General features: G+C 38.2%; 1 protein-coding gene across 30 annotated transcripts in view; it reads left to right on the top strand.

Annotated features, from left to right (window-relative positions):
- The window catches only part of NRXN1 (neurexin 1), a 738,722-nt gene that overhangs the window by 596,364 nt on the left and 117,426 nt on the right, over window positions 1–24,932 (top strand). For all 30 annotated transcript variants that reach the window (XM_075413190.1, XM_075413188.1, XM_075413180.1 and 27 more), the window contains one exon: window positions 14,673–14,844. In XM_075413190.1, the coding sequence (XP_075269305.1) occupies window positions 14,673–14,844 (172 nt within the window). The remainder of the gene's footprint in view (window positions 1–14,672; window positions 14,845–24,932) is intronic.

Raw genomic sequence — 24,932 nt, 5'->3', positions numbered from 1 at the left:
TCTCCAGGAGCAACGGAGGGGGGGTGTCACCGTTTTGTCAGGCTGTGCCACAAAGTGGAACTAAGGAACCTCAAAACCTCAGTTTGGCAAGGAAATCAGGGGTGAGGGTGGAAATCAGGAGGCTGTATAGAAACAGCATTTAAAATCTACTTCTGCTTTTGGAATGGTTGTGGAGGCTGGTGATGGGAACCATCGAGTTGGGACTGCCTGGGCTCGCTGGAGTGGAAAGTACTCCAGCCTGCAATGACACAGTGTGGGATAGAAATATAGCATTTCCTACAGCAGGTCTAAATCCTTCTGATTTAGGAGCTGTCCAGTTGTTTCTCTGAGTTTTTTTTTGATTGGTTGGTTGGTTTGTTTTGGTTTTACTGGCTTTTCTAGATTATGAGCAGGATGTAGAAGGGTTTCACTAGTAAGTGGAATCTAGCTCATGTCGTAGATTTATAATCAACAGATTATCAATGTCCCCGGAAAAGTGTCTGACATTGCAAATCTCAAACTAAGGTTAAAGGCCACTCCTACTGCACTGCTTTCTGCAATTTTTGTTTGCTTCTGTATCCAACAAACCTTAATTCCATTGCCGAACAGGGATAAAGAAGTTTGATGCCGGATATGGAAGGTTTACATCAATGTATTAGGTTTTGGGTATACTCCCTTATTAGAAAACTGTGAAGGTATTAAGTGCTTTATAGGTGGTTATGGATTTTTTTCCATTTATTTGTTTTTATATAAAGTTTTCAAAGCAACCTTTTCTAGTGGATCATAGACAATCTCTGCAAGAGTTGCATTCTGAGGCTTCATATTGTGTTTCATTAATTTCTAGAACAAAACAATTGTTCACAAGGAAAACCTATCTACTTTTCCTATTTTTATCCTTCCCAGTTACTAAGAGTCAAGCTAGAACCTTTTCTCACTTGATATCAATACCAATAAGTACATAAAGGTAAATACCTTAAGCAGGGAGAGTTTTGTAGTTTCAAACAGTGAATCCATGAGACCTTTCCACATGCAATCACTTTATCTGTATGTCAGAGGGGAGACTTTTTTTTTTAATCTTTTTTTTGAGGAAATTAATCTTTTGAAGTGATTGTTATAAGGATACATGAGAAGGAACAGAATCCAGCTACCCTCCCTTGGGATATGCAGAGATAGACAGCACACATCTTGGCACAAGATTTCCTGAGTATTTACCCAGCTTCTCAGATAGGTTTGGCAGCCTGATTTTTCTTTAATGCCACAACTGCTGCTCATGTATGCATACCTGGGGTTGTCTATGCTATATATCAGTCTCATTAATGGCCATGAAGCATGCACACCCCTAGGTATTTTATTAAGTATGCACATTGCACAGTAGTTTACTGCTTCTTACTTGTTACATCTGCAGAGAATAAAGTTAAAGAGCTGTCTGTGCTTCAGTCAAGGGCACGACAATTAGCTGTGTCAACATATCTAAGCTGGTTTAAAGTCATTCCCCTCAAAGAGTGGGAGAATGGCACTGAAGGGATAATGTAACATAGGGTAACTGTGAAGATTTGTCTGTCTAGAGATGTACCCCACTCTTGCACCAATATCAGCACCTGAACTGGGTCGGTTAAGGATACTGGGGAGTCCAAGAGCTGCTCAGATCCCATTAGTAGTGCTGTCTCTGCAAGAATTCCTTCAGCAGGGTAACAGGAGCAAAAAGCAGTAAACATTAATTTTAGTTACTTAAGGCATTTGGGTCTTACCCTGAACAGATATACTGGTTTCAAAAGATACCATTTTTATTTATTTTTTCTTTAAAAAAATACAATTAAAGAGTTTGAATTGAGCTGTGAATCAATTGTTCTGTAGAGAGAAATGTGTGCACACAGAAATTAAAGAATAAATTAAGCTGTCTGCCATGGAAGTTGACCCTAATTAAGGTCAATTCTCCTTGATAAGTAATTAATCAGGAATCCTTATTATAGTTTAGTCTCTCTGTTAACAATAAACAGAGCATTATTTTATTTTTATGGTGAGAATAAGTCTCTTAATTGATAGTATTCTGCAGGAGGGAAACATCCATCAGCACTGAAACTGATACACTGAAGGCATTTGGAATTAGAACAGCGTTAGTTAAGTTAGTCAAAGAACAAAGCTGCAAAGCTCAAGAATGTACATCTTCTGCAAACCTCATCTTTCTGTAATTTGTTTCGTATAAAAAAAAGCACGTCACCTATCTCTGTCTTGAGGTTATTGCAAATGTTATTATTTAACGTAATTCCCATAGAATCCAGTTTATTATGGTTGTTGTACTCTGGTCATTCATCTTAGTACCTGAAAAACTTTCACTAAGCAGTAACAGCAAATATTAGTTATGTTGTTTTGTATTCTTATCCCTCTGTACAGAGTGTGTGCAGTAGGATGTTCTGTCTCACCTCGTTCATATATATAAGCATGCATACATAAAACATATAGATATGTAAGCATACACACACAGAGGCATCTGTATTACATATATAGATCATGTTGTATTTATACCGGTAAAAGAAGGTGGAGAAATTTTTTGATTGTCAGTATCTGTCTCTCACTTCAAGTTTAGTTTCAGAGTGTGGGATGCAGCACAGAAAATAATTATAGTTATCTAGGAGGCAAAGTAAGTGCTCCTGTGATATAAGAAGTGGAGTTTAGTGGAAGAGCAGCTCCAGTGGATTCCTTGTTTGCAGCATGTTCTGTATGCTGGAGTTTGTGGAGTTTCTTCACAGCAGAATGGGCACAGTACTTGCACGGTGCTTTGCCTGAGCAGTCCTTAGGATGTGCAGAGCTGAAAGAGGAAATGGGACAGTGCTTATTGGGGAGATCTGTCAATCGCAAATGCCCTTTGCTATGGGGAACAAGCCAAGGAATCTGTTAACAATTGCACAGGCAAAGCACAAGTGGCAAAAATCTAGCTTCACTTCAGGTGAAAAAATTTGTGCACGATGTCTGCTGATGATACTACTGCTTAATGAGACTGTTTGTGGGCAAAGAACAATCTGGGAAAATAAAATAAGAAAAAGAAATAGGGTTTTCTTTTTATAGCCCTAAAGCCATCACATTTAGTGGAGAACAATGTCTGAAAGTCTGTATGTGCACACAGATGCACGCATGCCTACCTTGCCTGATGCTATGCTAAAGCCATTTTGAGCCTAATGCTCTCGAATAAATTGCTCTAGAGTGGTGAATTCACTCATGTGGAAACCTCACCTCTATGATGCTAGCAAAGTCAGCAAGCCATTGGGTTATCTGCTGCAGAGCACAAGGCATTTCAAATGTCGGCTACCCAGAAGGCTATTTAAGATGCAGAGTTTTTCCCCTGCTGTGTTTTTAGGAAGTCTTAAAAGTGGAACTTGATCCAACAGGTCCATGAATCCCTTTCCCAGTGTCTGTGCTTTTTTATTTTCTGTCCTTCCTTTTAGAGATACCCATTCTCTTCCCTGCCACTCTGATGTATTTGCAAAGGCTTATCTGACCAAATAGAAGCAAAGCTATTCACAGCCTTCAAGTATTCAAAGATTTGTTTGTTGCAAGAGATGTACCAGCCAGCTAGGCTGCATTTTGGAGTGGCAGAGCTGCGGGGAGGGAATGTATTTGTAGGGTAGCTATTTATAGTGGGGGTCTTCTGGTGTGTAAAATCCTGCCCCCTCCCCTTTTTTTTCCTTTTCAAATAGTCCCTCACTAACATTAAAGCTGTAGAAGTGTGAAAATACAGTCAGTTATATGTCTGGTTTCCACTAAGCTTTTTCTAGGAAAACTTTGATCTTAGTAAAGCCAGAATTTTAATAAAAATAGTGAAAGCACATCATTTGCAGCTGCTGTCTGTCAAATATTTTACCATCACATCTCTTCCACCGCGAAATATGCGAGAATACCAGTAAAAGGCAGAAGCTCTGAAAAAGTGACAGGTAACTCTAATGAGAGATGCCCTGGTTTTACCACGTTGCTGTTTCAAAAGTGGCCTTGACTTCAGTGGAGTTACTTCCGACTTTTAACTTTCAGAGGTAAATATCTGCCAGGTATATAAAAAATACAAAGAGAAGGAGGTAGATACACTAAGGGCAGAAATCAGGAGTACACTGTCAGTGAGGTTAGAATAATGCCCTAAAAATTTGATTGCAAATAGTGTCTGTTAGGCAACCAACAAAGTGGTAATATCCAACAGTAGTAAAAGTCTATTGTAAAGTACGTAAGAAATGAAGAGTTTATAACTAAAAGGGTGACATTGTTCCATTCCCTTGTGCTGTTTGAAGATAAATGGTGCATTTTGCAATTTTGGCTGTTAATGGCTGTTGCGCTACATGTTGTAAAACGAGTATTTTTATACTGTTACGGATTTTTTTAAATACTATTGTGTTCATTAACACAAATAATATATTTGGACATCATTCAAGCCTGATGCTGATCGTTCCAGTGAAGACAACAACATTCGTGACTGTTCCCTGCTTCAGAGAGGCATTCAGAGCCTGACAGTACTGAACACTGTTATATGCGAAGCTCCCTCACTGTGGGTTAACTTCTGTTTTGATTTTGTCTGATTTGCTTGGGGTTGGCCTTTTCAAATATCTGGCAGGTTTCTTCTAAATACAATAAAGTTTATTTGCAAACTTCTTTTATTTCGAAGAGCACATTGTTGAAGGTGTTTGTGCTATTTGCAATGCTTCCTTCAACAATTTCCTGCTTATAGAAGCTGTTTACAAACACTCATAATTTCCTGTATGCAGCCTTTTTGTTACTTTGTGGCACTTCTCTTCCACAGGGTGGGTTTTTGTTCCATTTTGTTTTTTAAGATTCCAAAGCAATGTCATTCAAACCTTGGGGGCTATTAGCAGCAGTAACAGAGGAGAACGTAGAGGTAGCTATCAGAATTTGCTTTCCCCTTCCAGCTACCCGTTGGATTTCACAGTCCAGTCAACTGAAGCTGTTTGATCACTTCATGTGCTACATGTATTCAGTGTAAGAGTTTTTACATGCTATGCAGCGTTAAGTGATCAAAAGAAGTGTTATAGCATTAATAACAGGCTACTCTGCAGTGCATACCTCAGCACAGCATGCAGGGAAATTGTCAAATTGATTTTGATTCTGAGACATCTTCAAGATGAAGAAAGGTAAGATAAAGGAAACTACTACCATTGAGAAAAATATGCATGGTATTAAAGCTTGCCGTGGGATGACTCTACAGTTGAAGATGAGAGAAATCAAGCTGGCAACAGAAATCACAGGACTGCTCAGAAAGTGTAGGACAACCAGGACTTGCCTTTCTGTAGGGAGCCCAAGCCCAACCTGTGTCATGTTGTAGCTCTGCTGTCTGCTAATGGCATAGCTATGTTTCCTTGTGTGAGGTCTTTTCACTTCAGTTGTACATTTGTCTTATGGACTAGTAACTCATTTTTTTGTTTGTTTGGAGTTTTCTTTTGTTCTGCTTAACCACTTTGCAGATATGAATTGTTTCAGATAGACAGTAAGCTTCTGAAGTGAGAATATAATGTTTTCTTCATTTTATGGATAGGAGGCAAAAATATTCATTTAGGTGCACTATTCAGATGATTGCCTTTTAAATCAGTTAATCAGTTTGTAGGCTGTTGTGTTTCTTTTTTCTTTCAGTTTTCTTTCACATAAGTCCATGTCAATAATGAATACGTAGCAGCCCAGATGAATTAGGAACAGGTTGTTTCCAATTGGAGACTCCAAAGCAAGAGAAGAAGGGTTAGGAAACAATTCTGGAAATACGTATGTATACAAGCAATCAAAACAATAAAGAAATGCGAAGTCTGTATTTAAACAATGTTTAAAAAGTACTTTGTCCCAGTGTCTTTAGTAGGCATCTGGAAACATTCAAGATTGTCATTAATATTAAAGGAAAGCTTATAAAAGGCATGAATGGAAAGTAGGTGTTCAGTTTTCATTAAAACTCAGTAGTACTTGAGTGTCTAATACCATTTTTAGGTTTTAATAATTCCCTACAGGTTTTTAATATGAAAAGCCCTTTGACCCAGATTCTCAAAAATTTATTAGTTGCGTTTTCATGAGCATATGTGTTGATCATATGGCTATTAATCATTTAGCATGAAAGCCTGCCGGAGAATTTGCTGATTCTTTGCTTCTGGTCCCAGTTATACTTCTTTCTGACTCCAATTTTAGATTTGTTTCAGACACACAAATTATCAGAAGAGTTCTGTGAAGTCTTTCTAAGCACAGAAATCAATACCCTTAAACCAGCACAATTTCCACTGTGGATTAGATTGTAGTGATATCAAGGTGCTACTCCTTTCTTTTTTTTTCCTGGAAGTATCTTTGCACCTTTGGATAACTGTACCCAGTCCCAGGAGCACTATTTTAGTCATGTCTGTGTAAAAACACTATAAAAAGGTGGAAAGCAAGCCTAATTTTCAAATCTCGCTGTGCTCATCTGGAAACACATGTTGACATATGTGTGTGGAGGAACAGTGCTTGCCTTTTTTGAGTAGCTGGAGCTCCCCGTTGAGTATGCCGTTCCTCAGGCTGGGCATACTGTATTTGAGCTGCACAAGCTCACAGGCGTCTGCCTACGTGGAAAATAGGCATGCAAGAATAAAGTTAAGTCATGTGAGTTACCTTGGCTGGTAGTTAAAAGACTTTCTTTTCCTTCAAATTAGGCTCTGTTTAGTATACAGCATCTGTAGTCTCCTCAACCCAACCATACCATCTCTCCACAACTGAGATCCTTGGTGAGACACTAGCAAGGCCAAGACATTTCTGTGCTACATGCTGTTTTGACAGAAAGTACCATGTTAAGGGCTGACTACTTAAATTGTTCTTTACTGCATATTTTCTCAGAAAAATTTAATTTTGTGTGCTGCAGTAATAATGCTGAGTGGATAATCAGATGCAGTATGCTGCTGCTGCAGGGTCTATACCATATGTCTTCCATAACCATTGCATTTTGGGGGGCTGGTTGTTAGGGTAATTGTATCATCTCCGTAATTCATCATCAGAATAACTTGAAATGATACAGCTATGATATATAGCAGTGAGAATTACAGTGTTTAAAACTAAACAGGAAAACTGCAGTCTGAAAGCTGAAGTGTCAAAACTGTAGATTTGTAAATATTTCTACGTTTTCTACTTGCTGAGCTTTATGTGGAAATTGAATTGCTATAACAACACTGCAAGCAGACTGCGAGGACAATTATTTTAAAGCAGAAAGTGATACAAGTCATTATTTCATAGTAGTAAAGAGTAGTTGCTTCCTGCCCTGAAATGGTGGGACAGTGAACACTTCTGTGATACCTTTTTTCCAGGCTTTTTGTTCTGTGATCACATATATGGCATTTTGTGACGTAAAAAATTGGTTTATGTTATGTGTCAGTTCTTCCACTTCGTTAACTACTTAGGTAGCTTTTTTTTTTCTTTTCCAGGTACACTTCAGTTGTAAATTAATATGATGGTGGGCCAATATCTCACTTAACTCTTTTAAGGGCTCTTGGTTTAAGGCTAGAATCTGCTTAATTTTTATAGAGCAACATTAAAGAGTGCAGTAGCTCTGGTAATGTCTGTATGTATTTGCATACGTAATATTGTTACAGTGACAGTGCTATTTCTTATATGTTAACCGGGGGCATCTGGTGAACAGTGAATTTTTATTATTTCTGTATTGATTTAGAAAATCTAGAGAATGTAATGGCATGAAACTGGGGTCATTTAAAGGTTTATGAAATGCTCTTACAGAGCTTCCGAGTGAAATGTGAGAGCAAAATATGTTGCAAATTCTCTCTTCATCTCTCTTTAACAAAAGCTGTGAAACAACTGATTGAGGATCCATCGCAAAATTAGGAGGGGAAAAAAAGGTTTGTTGCTGTATACTTATGATTATAGATCTGTTTTTCAAGTGCCTTGTACTGTCTCTGGGAGGATCTTGGTGTAGTTGAGAAATATGTGCTTGGGTTTGCACTTAGGTGAGCAGGTGCTGCAGGAAGTATTGGTAACACTTGTGGCTCTGCAGACAACATTTTTCCGCTCTGAATAGTGGCTTAGCGTAATGTTAGGCAGCAATTTCAAATTGCATTGGTGTAACAAATGGGTAACACAGACCTGACCACACTTCTTGCAGGAATCCAAGGGTCACATTTGGATTCCAGCCACCACTCAAGCCAAGTAATTATATCCTTCAGATTTTGATTCAGTTTCCTGAATGCAAGCATGCTGTGTACTGGAGGCTCAAAATGACCAGTCAGCTGCAGATAAAGTCTTGTAGAGCAGTTTGGGAAGTAAGTATTGTCAGTTCATCCCTCCACTCCTACTATCTGGGGGACCAGGAGGCAGAGAGTCAAGTAGAGGAGAATAAATCTTTCCAGAACCAGGTCTAATGATGGAGGAGCAGTCAAAATTGCTGGGAGGCTGGACTGAGAGGAAGCCCACTTTGCTGCATGTTGCTCAGGTTTGATATGAGGGTAATGAAATTGGTATCCCTTGCACAGAGTATCACACCTCTAGCTGGAAAAAATCAAGCATTTAGTTTAAAATCATGGGATTTTCCATGATTTTTATTTCTTTCTATTAGCCTGACAGTGCAGTAGCCTGCAAGGCTTTGGATATTAAGCTTTTCTGTACAGTCATCAGAATGAGAAGCTTGTTTTAAAAATGAAAAGTGGGATTTTCTCATAACCGAAGGTTTACAGAGCTGTGGGTTTAAGAAATAAGCAAATATGGGGAAAGCTGCAAATAACAGGTGAGAACTGACGAGAAGGAACAATGGGAATAGCTCAGACTCCTTGCTTAGGCAACCAGGAAAAGGACATTTTTTAAAAATTTATTTTCAATTTTCTCTTGTCCACAGTAGCTACCTATTTCCAGCTTTTGGGGAAAAAAAAAAAAAAAGATAAACCAAACAGCTTCACACTTGTCAGGTGCCAGTGTATCAAAGACTGAATACTGGGTGGATGCACCCTATCAGACATCAGCAAAAATCTTTGCTTCCTTCCTTGAAGTGCCTACCTATGACTGATAACTTTGTCTGCTAGTGCTCTGATAGAGTTTTCAAGCCCCTCCTACGTTTTCTATAGTATGTCAAGCACTGATATACTGAAAGCTGTAATCCATCCCTGAAAATGATTACCTTTCTGAATTCATGAAGGGACACAAAACCTGACTGTAAGTACTCAAGTTGAGGGATGACATGAGGATGCCTGTGTCTATTGCATGTTGTCTTGCACTTGACTAAAGAGTAAAAAGATTTTATTACTGTTGGTAAAAATTAGGTTGAATATTTTATCACTTCTCATAGAGACAAGGAGTAATAAAAAATATTTAAGAGAAATTTATTATGTTAGGTTAATGACATAATACCTGAGAGTATGAATATAAAAACCCATATCCAGAAAGTTAATTTCTTTCTTTGGAATATAAAAGATGGATTGATTCAAAGAACTCTTCCCACACACTTTATATTTTCCATGTCTTTCCCAGGAAACATCTCCTCTGGAAGATACTAGATGATAATAAGAAATACTGATGGATCATTAGACTAAAATATACATAGTTACTCAATTAATCTTGGAGTGCAAAAGTATCTTCTGTCCATTATGCATCCCTCCCCTCACTTCCTGAAGCAAACAGTACTATTTTTACATACGCATTTCCTTACAGGATTCAGAAAATCGAAATTATTTTAATTATTTTGCTTACATTTCTATAATATAGAATATTAGCCTCTGATTACATTTGAGTGAAAATTATCTCACTCTTCTTCATAGAACTCAATAAATTTATTCTTCAATAAAATCAAAGTCAAGCATCAGTTACTTCTAAGACTTTGTTATCGCATTCACCAGAAAGTTGTACTTCAGGGACTGACACTGTAAGATGCAAGCTGCTCTATTTGTTCACCTGTGGGAATCATGATATTATTACTTTTCTTTGGAAGTGGCTAAAGGTTAGAAGTTTTATGAGCTTAGGTTGTCTGTGGGCTTTTCTAAAGCTACTGTTGTGCCAAATTTCCACACTCTCATGTTTGACTGATTCCAGAATTATTACTACAGAGAGCAGTAAAACCTTGCTGATGCTATAGGAAATATTATTCTGGAGATACATGTATATATGTTTTATACTAGCGTAGGTTTTACAGCGTTTGGAGTCGGCAGATCAGTAGCACTGGACTAGGGTCCAACAGGGAACAAATTGCACTGTCAGCTGCTGGCTTGATTTGTATTTCACATTTCTCGCTTAGTTCTTCGGTTAATCAGCATTCTCGGTGCTTCGTCAGAAGCCTGTTCAAGCCAAGACAGAAGTGTTTAGAGTACACAATTCATAAAACATGCTTGAAAATAATCCATTGGAGTTGATGGATTATAGTAGTAGCTGCCAGTGCTTTGGAAGACGCAATGTTTTGAAATGGTTGGTATACACACATGCATGCACGCACGCCTATACTGTCCGAGCAATCAAAACTCCTAGCATTTCAGAGCACATTAGAAATGTAGGATTGGAGCTAAACGTGTATATCTCATACTTTTATCCAAATGCTTTGAAGCCATTAACGTATTTATCCTCACCCTGTGAGCCTGGATTGCAAATGGCTGGACAGCAGAGGTTAAATTCTAGGCAAAGCCTACATTGCAGTAACATATAGGGGTATGTTGGGTAATACCAAATGAGCTTATCTGCCTGTGTAGTACTGTGGAGTGAAAGTCACCCTGGCCTCAGAAACAGGAGAGCTATGTGGACAAAGCACCTCCATCCCAAAAGTGTAGCTTTTCTGAAGAGCTGCTGGTTGGGGCTCAGAGGATCAGATAGCTTTTCTGTAGGTGAATCGGAGGTCCCTGCACTGCTTTGTCCCAGGGAGCAGTGGTGGTGATGTGATGGCTGTAGCAGCATTCATAGCACCTTCTGATTTGAAGTTCAAAATAATTTCCAGAGACAGAGAACAATGTTTACTCTACTTCTTGAAATGCTTCAGTCCTCTCCTGAAGGTGTGTCCTCTCTTCTGGACTCTCTGAGAAATAACACTGGAGACTCTACCATCTCCTACATGTCTCCACTCTGTTATTGTGGCCTTCCCACTACAGATTAAAGGCACGCTAGGAAAAGGAATTGATTTCATTGCTATGTTCTCTCACATGTGAGATTGAGAAAAATAAAACGCAGCCTAAAAACTATAAACAGTGCTATGGACTTCTGTGGGCCCTCTGTACAGAGCTGGTTTCTACCAGAGGAGATCTGAAGTTGTCTTTGCTAGTGGGAAAGCATAGCCTCCTGGAAGTATGAGCCTGAAATGCTTTGCGTACAGGTCACTGACAAGTATAACATCGTACAGTAATGTTGACTTACCGTAATACGTAATAATGCACAAGAATTTCTGTAGTGCCCATCATCAGGGTGCTGAAGAGGGAACTTCTTATTCGGCATTTGTCTGAGGCCATTTCTTATAGGAAGAAAACGATTATTATGAATGAACAAGTGATGAAGGAAAATTTCTGCTACTGCACTATGCAACTGAGGCTGCCAGAGCGTAAATAGTAATGTAGTATGCTTCATTTTTATCAGTCTCTTCCCTTTGCCCACTACCATGTTGCTACAAAAAGAAGAAGGAAAAATAAAAAGCAGTTCTTTCCCACAGGCTACAGGCCTGTTATATTAAGCATCACAGGGCTGAGGGCTGAGGTCGGGTTATCTCAACAGGTTACTGTACATCAGCTGATCCACCATAATAGTATGTGCACGTAATCTTAACCAATGACAAATGAAAAATAATGTGAGTTACGTTATCTTGCAGTGGAGTACAGTGAGTCAAACTACTGCATGATTATGCAAGGATTTAAAAAACCCACTATCTACATACAGAGGTGCTTACTGCAACTCGGCTGATACACGGTGACTTACTGCTTTGTGACGGTGTCATCATCTGTCTGGGCCCACGTACTGTCAGGTCTTTGCATCTCATTTTATTTTGTGGTTCTAAAGGGCTGTGCACAATGGGGTTATAGTCTATATCATGTTTATGTAATGTTCAGAAGTTAAACTTAAATATAGATATAATAATAAGGAAGACTTAAACTCAAAACCCAGATTTGCTTTCTTGTTTTATGGGAGGTTACATAAATGCCCACAGGTGTTGAAGAAGTGCGAAAAAATGCAACATATCCTTTAAATATGGAGTTTTTCATGTTCTCAGCTATACAAATATATTAGAAATAGAGCCAGAAAAATTCAGTCTAGTGAATGTTATTAACTAGTAGGGTGATGTTGTTTGCTATTGCGGCTGCATGCTTGGTGTCTCTGCACAGTACTTCTGTACAAATGTAGGGAAGTCAGAGAAACTTTTTTTTTTCACTCAAAAGTATATGTATCGAGTAAGGCAAAAGGTCTGTGTTCGAGTCTGTAAAGCATTCATTTAATTTACCAGTATCTGGCCATTTACAAATTGTAACTTGGTAACAATTGCAGCACCACATTCTCTTGTTTTGGAAAAGCCGCTGATATATTTGTCTTTTATGCTATTTCATTTTGCCTGCACCTGTCCTATTCACCCAAAGGTGGGTTTTTTTCCTTGTCATTTTTTGATCTGAAATAATATATGTATACACAGACATACAGCAAACAGGAAAGCAGGTATGTAAAGTGTAGGTTATGAATAGTATAATTATGAATCAGTGTAAAATTAGTCAGCTTTTTTAATCCTCAAAGTCTTTGATTTCTGGAAATTACTGTGAAAAGGTGCATATGCCATTATCATTACATGCTGTTTTTCTGCATTTCATAAACTAGTAAAAGAGGAGATTGCTTTAGAGCCAGGACAATGATATATGTCTTTGTATACATTTCTGTATAAAAAGAGTAAGCAAATGAATGAAACAGGTGAAGCAGGTAAGCTACTGCATCCATGGGAGAAAATGGGTGAAATCGATTCTAAATCATAGTTTAACCAGCTGAAATAAAATAGAGCTACAGTTACTCTCCCAAGATAGCTGGGAGATGGCTCTGCAACCCACACGAGAAGCAAAAAGAAGGTGAGCATGTGCTGGATGAGGTGGATCCCTTATTGACACCCTATAGGCATGGAAAAGTAGGACCAGCCAATAGAGAAATGTTAAAACAATCTGCAATGAAAAAAGAGGAATGTTTAGAACATGATTTAAGCGACTGAAGAAATAAAAAAAAATACTTTTCAAAATCGTTCTTCAAATCTCAACAGGGAATGATCCTTTTATTGTTTTATAAACAATCATAGTTTAAGAGGTGATAGCGTAGTGCCAAAGCATTGACAGACTTTCTCCCACGGTGTTCAGCAGCTTCTGAACTGTGTAACTGGAATACACAAGCACTATTGAAAAGTGAAGTCAGGCATTTAAAAAGAGAATAAAATAAAGTGGAAAAACTCCCAAGTTCTTTGCTTGGGAGATTTCCAGGGACCAGGAGCTGCAGCATACGCTTACTACAGGGCGTGGTGCCAAGGTAGTAAGAGAAAGAGGGAGCAGAGACATAAGGTATGTGGGAGAGGTGAAGCTGGTTCTGGAAAGATTGGCGTGAATGACCCAGAGGTACAAAGTAAAATGTGTCATTGTGTTTCATCTGGTAGTGTAAAAACTTGAAGTTTTTTACCTCTTAAGAAGGATGTACTAGTACCAATGACATGAAATTTCACATAGAATTGCCATTTATTTTGCACAAGCCCCTAATCTCATACTGTGCATTGCTTTTCTTTTTTTCTCATTAATGTAATAAGTGTCTTTATTAAGAAATATAATTGATTTTGTAGGAGTCAAAAAATATCACGAAGCACTAAAGTTAAACTTTTAGTAGACATTAAAAGACTTTGTTAACATGTAAATGTCCTGTTAGAGTGAACCTCTTAATTATTATAAGATAGTAAAAATGAAAATGTGCTACTAAGTCATCTGTAAAATCTACAGCCTTGGTCATGAGTATGAATGTGCATGCAAAGGTCCTGAGTATGAATGTGGGTGGAATGTCCCCTGGGCATGCTCAGGCGCAGGAGCTTACAGACAAATCCCAGCAAAAAAATCAAGAGTCTCAGTCCTTAGTGGGAACAAGATGTTGTCCCTGTGTCACAATCGCTTTTTGCCCCTCTGTGGCTCTGATTAGGAAAGTCCTTGTTAGTCAATCAGTCTGTTAATGTCTTAATGACTTGGAGCTACTACAATTTGATGCAAAAAATCTCTCTATTAGGGAAAAAAAGTTTCCTCCTTTGTTATCGTTTGTGAAGCCTCTGAGTATGAATGAGGTTTGGAGAAAAGAAATGCAAGGTTGGGCCTTGGCTTTTATAGCCAGAAAATGCTCAGTCCTCTTGTGATTGACACTGCAAGGCTTTCTGTTTTGAAAGCCTAAAAGGAAAAATGGTGTTTTACTCTCATGGAGGTGAGGGAAGGGATGAAGAAAGAAAACTTGAGCTTTTCTCCTCCTTCCTCCCTCCTCATCTTGGTCTGAATCTCTTAGAAAAGAACTCAATTTGGTGAAATAACTCATTTGGAATATCAATTATCCATCAAAGAGACGTCCTGGACTTACTGAACTGTCAGGAGGCTTGTCACTGCCACATGCAAGCCTTCAGAAGTTACATCTGAGGAGGGAAGATGTTGTTAGAAATCTTTCCATGTATGACACACTGTCTCTATTTCTTGCTAAAACAGTTCTTAATTAGTTCTTCTTTTTGTTCTTCCTTTTTTTTTTTTAATATGCAGCACCAGGGAAAAATTGGAGTTAAATTTAATGTTGGAACTGATGACATCTCTATTGAAGAGATCAACGCAATCATTAATGATGGAAAATACCATGTAGTACGTTTCACAAGAAGTGGTGGCAATGCCACGTTACAGGTGGACAACTGGCCAGTTATAGAACGTTACCCAGCAGGTAAGGGCTTACACAAACGTCTGTGAGTAAGAGGGTGGGGGATGTGTGGAGTTTGGCTCATTTTGCTACTCTTTTAGTACAACGTCAGCTCCTTTGCAGTGTTTTAGTAGTTAATTAAGTAGTTAGTCCTGAGCAATGTGCAGTTTATGATGATGGCACTTCCTAAGTGAGTTAAAAGCACAAATTCAAGTTATTACTGGGAGTGGAAAAATACAGTTATAAAGGCATGAAATAGTTGTTTCATTTATTGTTTTCATTTGTTTTTATTGGATTATTGTTTTAGGGGGGGGAAAAAGGCTTTGACAAAAGCTACACAGTAAAGTGACTTCCAAATTGATCTCCAAGTGACGGGGTAAAATATTTACCAAGGAAAAGGTTGTCTGTGTTCTTTTAATTACAAGTTGTTATTAAAGCAGTCTGAATCTTATGAATTTAGCAGAAGTGTTCTAACAGGCATAAATCAAAAGGTGTATCAGTTATTTGTTGTACAACCAAACCAAATTAAGATGCCTTAACTTAAAATGCCAGCTACAGGATATTACTTATGCAAGTGATGCTGGTTTCTTGAACAGGACCGCTCATGTGAATAGTTGCCTTGATCAGGCCCATACTTGATTTTATGCAAATGCCACACACTGAAGATTATCATGTTACTAATTTATTCATTTTTAAAGGCAACAGGTTTTTCAGATACGCAAATCCTTTCTTATTGAATAGGACTACTGAGCCGTTAATGGTAACTTACAAATCTGCATGTTATCTCTGTGTGTTTTATATTATTAAACAAAAGTCAGCAAATCCAGAGATGCAAGTGAAAGGTATTCTGGTTTGCATATTTGCTGTTACATAAATGATATTTCTGAATTCTCTGTTTAAAAGTAGACAATTCTTCATTTTGGGGGTTGAGTGGGATGGGAGGGTATGTTTCACTAATAAGGAATGCAGAAGCCATTCCCTGTACTAATTATTAGTATTTAGGATTTGGGTTTTTTAGCTGGTTTTTGAATTGTCCAGCTGCTCACCTGACTTTTAAAAAAATAAAAACAATTAAAAAAAATATTCCACAGGTGAACTATCACCCTTCATATAATTTCTTGGAAATAATTAAGAATTTAAAATAAAAATGAAAGTATGCATCACAAATGAAATTATGTATAGCAGGAGCTGTTAAAAAATCCTGTGTGCTAGTGTGTTATGAATGGATAACAGTTTTGGCAGTTAGAAACCATTAATGGCTTTAAGTTAGACACATCTCTGCGAGCTGATAACCTCTTGAGGGAAAGGGGGATAGTGACTGAAACAGTCCTGTGATCTTTCAGGTATTCCTGTTTCCCCCTTGCCCTCCTTGTTCTCTGACTTTTGCAGTGTTTGGTAAATGGTAGCTGAAATAAGATGGTGGAAGCCGGGGAGGAGTGTGTCTTAGTTTGTGTTCAAGACCTATGTAGCAGAAAAGAAAAGAGAAAGTGTTGTTTTGAATTGGTGGTGTTTTGTTTCTTTTATTTTTTTACCTAAATGAAGTGCATGAAAACATGTTTTTCTTCTGTTTCTTCATGAAAATACGAAGTGGCTACAACAAGGACAAACTGCAGTTGAGTTGTGAAGATAGCGGCACACAGAATTTATATATACTGAACATAGATCAATTTAGAAAATAGAATGATTTCTTTGTGATGGATTAGCGGAGTGGAAGGAGGTTGGATGTTTTCTTTGAAAAAAAGAAAACAAAAAATTAGAGCTTCTTGAGCTTCTTTTCGCAATCCATATGCAAGCTGCATTCAAAGGCATTTTCAGTTTCTTCATCAGCCAAGGTACAGAATCTCTTGGCTTGCTTTATTGCTGGATTTTCCAAGGCTGCTGTTGGCCTTACCGTACCATAACATCGCTTTCAAAATCCATCCTCCTCCTTCTCACCTTCCACCTCTTCTCCCTTCCCAGCATGAGAGCATCTAGTCATACCTTTCTCTTACGTTTCCATGCTGCTCTGTCAGGTTTGGCACTCTTTATTTAAACCCTTTTTAAACACTTGTTGCTTCACGAACTGGTATTGATACACCTTTTAGAAAAGATACAGGCTTGTCCTGAAAACTGCTGCCTTTGAGCAAGGTTGATACTGCTCTGAGGTTATTAATGGCACCACATGAAAAGCTACCACTGTCTCCAGTTCTAAAAGTAGTATTTCTAAAAGTGACATCTTAAAGATATCAGACAACACAGTTTGGCAAATGCTGCTGCATCCACTTTAGATGTGTCGCTGCTGTTGCTGGTTTAGGGACTGACAGTAGTACTGGCAGTAATGGTTAACCAGCTAACTTGCCCTTTGCTCACGTTTTGGGTGGAGGCCATCTTGCGGTTGTACACTATGGACTGAATTCATTCTTTGCATGAGTGAGGGCTCATTAGCTTTCATTTCAGTGCTCGAAAGAATATTCTTTTTTGCTTTGTGACTGTTTTCTGAATTGTTTCTTTTTGCGTAATTTCTTAATGAGCCTGAACCACTGTACATAAACACAGACTATCTCTCCTGCTTCTGGGTTTTTAAAAATTAAGAACAGAAACAAAATTAGCAGCTTAATTAGTAAGTTTGCTATTCTTAAATATTCTGGATTTCCTTTTTTAAAAAATAAAATAATATTTAAAAACCTCAGTTCATTGCCTAAAGCCTGCCAACTGATCAATTCTCCGTTCTTTACAAGGAAACATTATACTCTGAACTACACTTCTGGTTGGAGTCTCTGACAACAAGACATTACTGGTTTGTGAGCAGTGTCTTAAAATATTGGGTGAAGATTTTCTGAGAGGAGCTTCTGGTCAGAGGCTGAGGATTTTCCAGTTTCATTGCCTTCATATAGCCCTATATAACTGCCGTAGATAACGGCACCCAAGGCCCAGTAACAGTTGGTGTTGCATCACTTGCTAGGAGGATGCAGTGAGTACCCCTATTCATACTCAAAGTGAGCATCTTTTTCAAAAGAGCTGTAGCCCTGCTTGCCCCAAGTCTGTGTGGGATTTGTAGGGAGTCTGAACTCAGTCCTGGGTCTCAAGAGCTGCCCAGAGTTCAGCGCTCTTGCAAAGGGTTTCTTCCCTGGTGTGGCACACATGATTCTCCAGTATTGCTTTGTGAACAGTCAGAGAGGTAGACACCTTGCAAAAAGTATTATATGGTAAAGCTCCATAGGGCTTCACAGTTGCTTTATGTGTTTTATCCTAGAGCTGCATAAAACGCAGAAATGACCCAACAAGATGAGTAGGATCTAGCACGTTTCTCTTGTAAATCATTCTCCATCCCACTAGACTGGAGTGTTATGTTTTCTCTGGGCCATCGTGTCTTCAGGTGGTATCTGAGTAGATGTGAAATGAGAGAGCTGTAAAAGGAAAAAGAGGTGGGGAAGGCCAGTGGTAGAGAATGATTATACTTGTAAAGGTGCCTGCTTAGTTTTTGGAGTATAGTGGGGAAAAATGTGTTTTAGTCCTAGAAAAATGTGAAGATTTCAGTGTCCTGGAATGGCTGGCTGATGTTCAGAAACAGAAGTTTAGATCTAGATATGTATGTATGTTCTTCCAGACTCTCATCAAGTTTTTTTTTTTTACTCCAAAATTTCTCTCTTGCCATTTATCTGAGTAAAATGCTAGAGCTATGAGGATGCACACTTCAATTTCTGCCCTTTATTAAATGTTTGTCCTGTTTTCCCACTTGCTTATTATGTCAGTGGCTGGTTGGTAGCCCAGTGATTTAGAATGGCGTATTGTAGTTTTTTGATAGTGGACTAAGATGCCCAGATCTGTACTGGATTTGTATATTCCATCTTTCTTAACTAAATTCAGTGTTATGTCTCTTTACCAAATAATTATCATCCCTCTGCACCTTCCCAAAGAACTTTAATATTTCACCTTGGCCTCTTTTTCAGATAGTGATTTCCCATTAACTTACCTGAATGGAGCCTAATTTTCAATCATATTAAATAGGAATGAGAAAACTGCTGACTGTGTAGTCAAGAGTTCCTAATCAATAGACTAACTCCATTTTCCATGTGGATCCTTTCTACTCCTTATGGTTTATCTTGTCTGCTTCAGAACTTAGTTTTAATTCCCCTTCCTGACTGTCTGGCTGCTGTTGTAGTGATGGGACTGCACCACAGTAGCAACTCCAGCTACTACTGTGGACAGGCTGCTTTTGTAACTTCAGTTAAGTAATAATTCTACACTGAGAAGTAGATTTGCTAAGAATGCATTTACTACGGTAGGGAACCAAAGGACTTGTTAATTTGGGTCTAATTGAGTTGACAATTGTGGCCAAAGGAAAAAGAAAATAATAGGAAATTGGTTTTGGTAATGTCAAAATACTAATTTCAGTATTTTCTAAATAAAATGTTCTGACTTTTCATGTCAAGATTGCCCAGTGTTTACAGGGGATTTAGGTAATCTGAGAACAAGCATTTCATTTGATTTGAAACAAGCTTTTCTTCCTTACCTGAAAGAAAATGTTTCCAATTAAATCAAAGGGGGGGGGGGGGGGGGGGGACGGGCACGGGAGTGGATCTTTCTTATAGAAGTGCTCATAACTGTATCTATTTAACAAGAAAAACAATTTTCTAATTTTCCTTCTTTAGTAGTGAAGGGTGTGCATTTTACCAGTCTGGGAAAGTATACTGGAACAAGCAAGGTGATTTTCTAAAGCCACAACAATCACCATTTATTGTGAAGGATTTTCAGAATCACCTTTCTGTGAATAACCCTACACTTTCTGCAGTCAAAGGGAGTTTGCCCAGTGCTGATTCTTTTGAAAAAACACAATCATTTCACCAGCGGGAGGGAAATTACTCTTCATGATTTCCATCATAAATCAGAGTGATGAAGAATTTTCTGGATGTAAGGTGATCTGTTAGATATTGGCCAACTGGTCTATGGTTTCAATGCTGTTCAGGCTGCTGGGAATACTCAGCAGTTCCCATGACCCTTCAGAGATCTGGAAGATACAGTCTGATATAGGCAAATATCTAAAATAAGGCCTTCCCGTTCATGCCTGGATCCCTTAGAAAAGTGTTAACTTAGTTGCAGCTGTCCTCAAGTACCCCATGGGTCAGCAGGCATTGTCAGGTATGTCTCTGACAGGCCTAGATCTGACAGCACAAGCAGCTCACACATGTTCATAGAAAAGAGATTGTCCAAAACACTGCCAAACTACTGGAACAGATGTATCTCTGTGACTGGGGAGCAGAAATTACGATCAAGCATACACACCAAAGAAAAACCTGTTTGAGAGGCCATGTCTGTTGGCAGAAGATCAAACCACAGACTGACATTATGGTTAGTGCCAAATACCTCTGCAATATGGCAATTGGCAGCTGAAGCTTTTAGGACTTTGGTATAACATGGAATAATCCTGTTCTGGGTTTTGGGGTTTTGCTTTATCACATAAAGTTAAACATCTGAGAGTACACGTGTTGTCTGAGAGACTTTCTCTGGATCTCTGGGCTAAAGGTTGTTAATGCAGAACATCCAAGGGCTAGAGGAAGGGGATATCTCATTTAAATGCTTCTCTTGGTACCTGTATTCTGGAAAACAGACAAAACATCTGCCATCTTTTCATGGGGTACACCTGACTTTAAGATAAATGCGGAGTCAGCTATGACCGTGTATCCTATTAAGGATAAGCACTGTCCATTTGTCTTGATTTTGTGTGTTCAGACTGACCATAAAATTAAAAGGAGACATTTGTGTCAGTACATTTGTTTCTTCGGAATGGATTAGTGTTTCCCGAGCAATCCATGTAGGTATCTAACATGTATACTGTTGGCTTAGAAATACCTTTCAAATTCAAGCCCCTACAGCCACTTCTGAAGAGAATCAAAGATCTGTTCCTCAGGTGTAAGTGTGGTGGCCAGGAGAGATCTTGAACTCTTTTACAAACATATCTTTGAATATTCTAATAAAATGGACAGACAGACTGTTATCACCACATCCATGCAAGATTATAATGGTCAAAGTGAGGTAGGAACCTAACAAGTAAAGGGTCACTCAGTATTTACCTTGCCTTACATTTGCCATAGGGTAATTTTTCAAACCTCCCGGGCCACAGCTGTTAGGACATGGGACTTTCAGGTTGATTTCCACACTGAAAGTATATAAGCCTTCTGACTTCTATTTATTTATTTATCTATCCAGCAACACATAGTCTTTACCTTTTTTCTTACTTGCTTCTTTCTTTGGCTGAAAGAATACATCTAGGTTCTCTGTTATGTGCTTTCCTTTGCTACGGTAAGAGTTTTGACACTTCTACAGTCAGATCTGTCACCTTGAGAAGCCAATCCTGATGGTGGACATGGAGGATATGAAGAACACCCTTTTCTGATGAGCTGCGAAGCTTGCAAACTTGGAGCAGTCTCTCATTACTTGGTGGGGGCAATGCTCCCAAAGACAAAATAAAGACTACCTTTCTGCCGCAGAGGGAAATGCAATGGAAAAGACTGAAGTTTTGCTCTGAGCAATTAAGCTTCTGTGAAACAGATACTGCCCAGTATAATATCTCCTGTTTTGCATGTCATTTTCCTGCTGTGAGAAACTAGCAGTGCCAGTGAAACAAGGACGACTCATAATACTTTACTTCCCTTGGAGAAAACAGTGTTTGGAAAGAACAGGAGGACTTCTCAGGAACTCTCCATCTGGGAACGCATAGAAGATGAATTATACAGTGCAAATGAATATTTCATGTATAAATTTATGCTGTATGTATAAAATCAGGCTATAGATGTGAGTCTAAAATATTTAGTCCATGGAATTAGTGAGAAGAGAAAGGGAAAAATACCAGCTAAGCCAGTAGTTACTTGGTTACCAAGTAATATCTCTTCCTCCCAGATCTGGAAAGCAAAACTCATCAATGTTCTTTATGTCCTTTCGTGTGTCCATAGAGTCACATCTTCCTGGGTTTCTGTTTATGCTGAGGTCTCTGTCTGGTAACTATTACAGTCAAACCTACTCTGGTTAGATAGGAGATAATGGGGTTTAAATATGAATAAGTTAACATACTTTTTTTTTCATTATTTGCACAAAGTCTTTGACAAAGTTCCATATGTGAAAATATTAATGAAGAAAATACACAACCCCAATAGTAGAGGCAGAGTTGTTTCATGGATCAGACTAGAAGATTTCAAGATTGCCAGAGAAGACAAAAATTAGTGAATGAAGAATTAAAAAAAAAAAATACTTCCTTTGACAGGCAATGAAAACAAACAAAATGAAAAATTAAAGGTATTAAAAAAAAACACACAAAAAATATTTTAAAACACAAGCATTAAAACCCCCAATTTTTGCATTTCTAAAATTTAAAAATGAAAAATTTAGTGGTTTATGCAATTTGCATTTTTTTCAGAGCGAGAGATTTTGTAAGATCTTCACTAGCTTAAACTATGTTTTAATCCATCAAAGCATTTTTCATTCTTGTCCCAAAGTTAAAAAATCAACTTGGTCCGTTGGATAGGCATCATAACAGTAAAAGAAAAGCTGGCATATGAAAGATAATGCACGCAGGTGAGATCATTTGAATTTTTAAAGAAAATATTTTTAATTAATTGTACTGGCTCAAGACAAGGGTTTAGTGCTGTAGACAGCTTATGGATTATTTCCATTAACAGTTAAAAACCAGTTAAGTTCTGAGAATCATTAGAATGCTGAAGAAAATATTAATGGGGCTGTATTTAAATCAATGGCCCACTTCCCCTCTAAAGAGTAGTGGGTTTTTTTGTTTGGTTGATTGTGGTGTGTCGTGTCCCCCCCCCCCCCCCCCCCCCCGCCCCCCATTCCATTTTCTACATGTCTATGTAAAAGTTGTGTGATAGAAGAGCTTTAAAAATGAGAAAGAAAAATGTACTGGATCAAGTCTGCTTCTTTGCATAAATTGCTTCTTTTAGAGGGTAACTTAGCAGAAAACTCTTCGCTTAAGACTTTTCTTTCAGTTTCCAGTCCGAACACTTTCCAGTTCATCCCACTTTGTTCTTGTACATATTTTCAAAAAATAGTTTTCTCATTTCTCTGCTAATCATAATAGCCTTTCTTTTGATGCTTTTTTCATTTTGAGTTAATTTTTTACAAGCACATGTGGCTGGAAGTGAACAACAGTGATAACACTAAGACCTCATGTAAAGACATGACACACAAAGACATTAATGCTGAAAGTCATCTCCACCGATGCATTCTAAGATCTTATTTTCCCTTTTCATACCTCAAAACTGGATGGCTCAATAGCATTCTGCACCTGACTTATATACCTGCTGAACGTCTTTTCTCATTAATTCTGTCTTGTAATATCCCGGTTTATCGCAAAAAATGGTGTGGCTGGTCCTATATCTTAAGTATGTGACCTGCACTTTGTAGTATAAGCTTTAGTGCCATTTCTGTTGACTCAGAACGGCTCAGTTTGTCTTGACTGATATCTGCAGCCTCTTCAGAGTTACCAGAATGTCTAGTTTTATGTCATCTGCAGATTTCATTGTGTGGTCAACATTTTTTACTGAAATCAGTGAAGAAAATACCAAAGAAGATTGGCCCTGGAACTCATCTTGGGTACTTTCTTAGGAGATCCACCCTGGTAGTTTTCCTGTGGGAAAAACACTGATTTTCCTTACATATTTGCAGTGGCCTCAATGGTAGGTCCTATGGCATGGTCTAGTGCAGTTTCAGAATTCACCATGGTATTCATCTTCTTAACTTAATGTAGAGCTCTTCATTTGGTTTATTATACCTACTTGACTTAAGCACACGTAGATCTTCAAGCCATTCAGCTAGGTGCCGTCAGCTCTCCAAAATACTTGGAGAGCTTTGATAGGTCTGACTGACCTACTGTCTCTTGAGGAATTTTAGTTTTCAAATATAGGTAATATAGTGGGCAACAATGAGGGCCAGAATGTGGTATAGTTGACACATTGGCAGATCTGAATGTGACAAGTAGTGACTGTTTGTCATCTGCGAATGATTCACCAAGAATTTAAGAAGACACCTTAATGGAGCAGAAGTATTAGGGAGAAGATGACTCCAGTGCAATAGCTAGTTCCTGGAAGGGGCTTGCATCCTGGGATGATGGGCACCTGAAGTATGACCTAAAATGAGCAGCCCTTGTATTCAGAACCCTGTCAATAGATACAGGAGCAGGATATCAGGCTGTGATGTCTACATGAGAGAGAAGAGAGGAAAAATTCCTTGTTCAATCCTATTCCTTGTTGTCTTTTTTATTCAGCTCTTGACGATACAATTTTTATACTCCTCTGTTTTCCACAGTTAGTCAATGATTTGCTACATGGCATCATATCAAATGCTTTACTGAAATCCAGATAAATTAGATATACTTCATTTCCTACATCTAGAAAATCAGTTAACTGATCAAATGCAGCTATTTAGATTACTGTAACATGATTTTGTAAAGTTTTGCATTTTATCTCATTTTCCAATCACTTCCATCTCTTTAGTTCTTTCCTTTTCAATTTGTTCTAAAGCACCATGTACTGCTAAGGTCATACTAAATATTTAACTGGAGGGCTTTTTTCCCCTTCGCATGTAAAGCTATTACATTTTTTGTGTTCTCTAATATAAGTAGCATGCCCAGTGGGATAGCTGTATTTAAAAACTCCTGGCTTGTTATTTTGAAGTTCTGGGACAGAGATCATCTTCCTCACCTTCTGACCCCAGAAATTCATTAAGAATATGTACATTGCTTTCTTCTGAGCTGTGGAGATCTACATTTTCATATACACATTCCCGTCAGTCAATCCAATTTTCTCCCTTGGATCGTCATAAACCTTACTATAAAGTGACTCCCCTTCTTTCCATGATGTCTTTTTGCTTATAGCACATAAGAACCTCTGGCTTTTAAATTTATTTTACTTTCTTTGAAATGCCCTTTGAGCTTAAGTTTTGGCAGCTTCACTTGTATACCTGTTTCTGTTTCTAATTCTGAAGCTCACTTCTTTCTTTGCTGAGCAAGTCTGGGTTTTTAACTTCCTATGACATAGTCTGTGATAGTGTAGTTATTCAGCCTAGTAGGTCTCCCCTTGTATATTTTAACCTTGCTGGTGAACGTCCAAGTATATATAGAACTACAG

The sequence above is a fragment of the Opisthocomus hoazin genome, chromosome 2, assembly GCF_030867145.1.
Source record: "Opisthocomus hoazin isolate bOpiHoa1 chromosome 2, bOpiHoa1.hap1, whole genome shotgun sequence".
Classification (NCBI taxonomy): domain Eukaryota; kingdom Metazoa; phylum Chordata; class Aves; order Opisthocomiformes; family Opisthocomidae; genus Opisthocomus; species Opisthocomus hoazin.
This window is presented reverse-complemented; position numbering and strand designations above follow the sequence as displayed.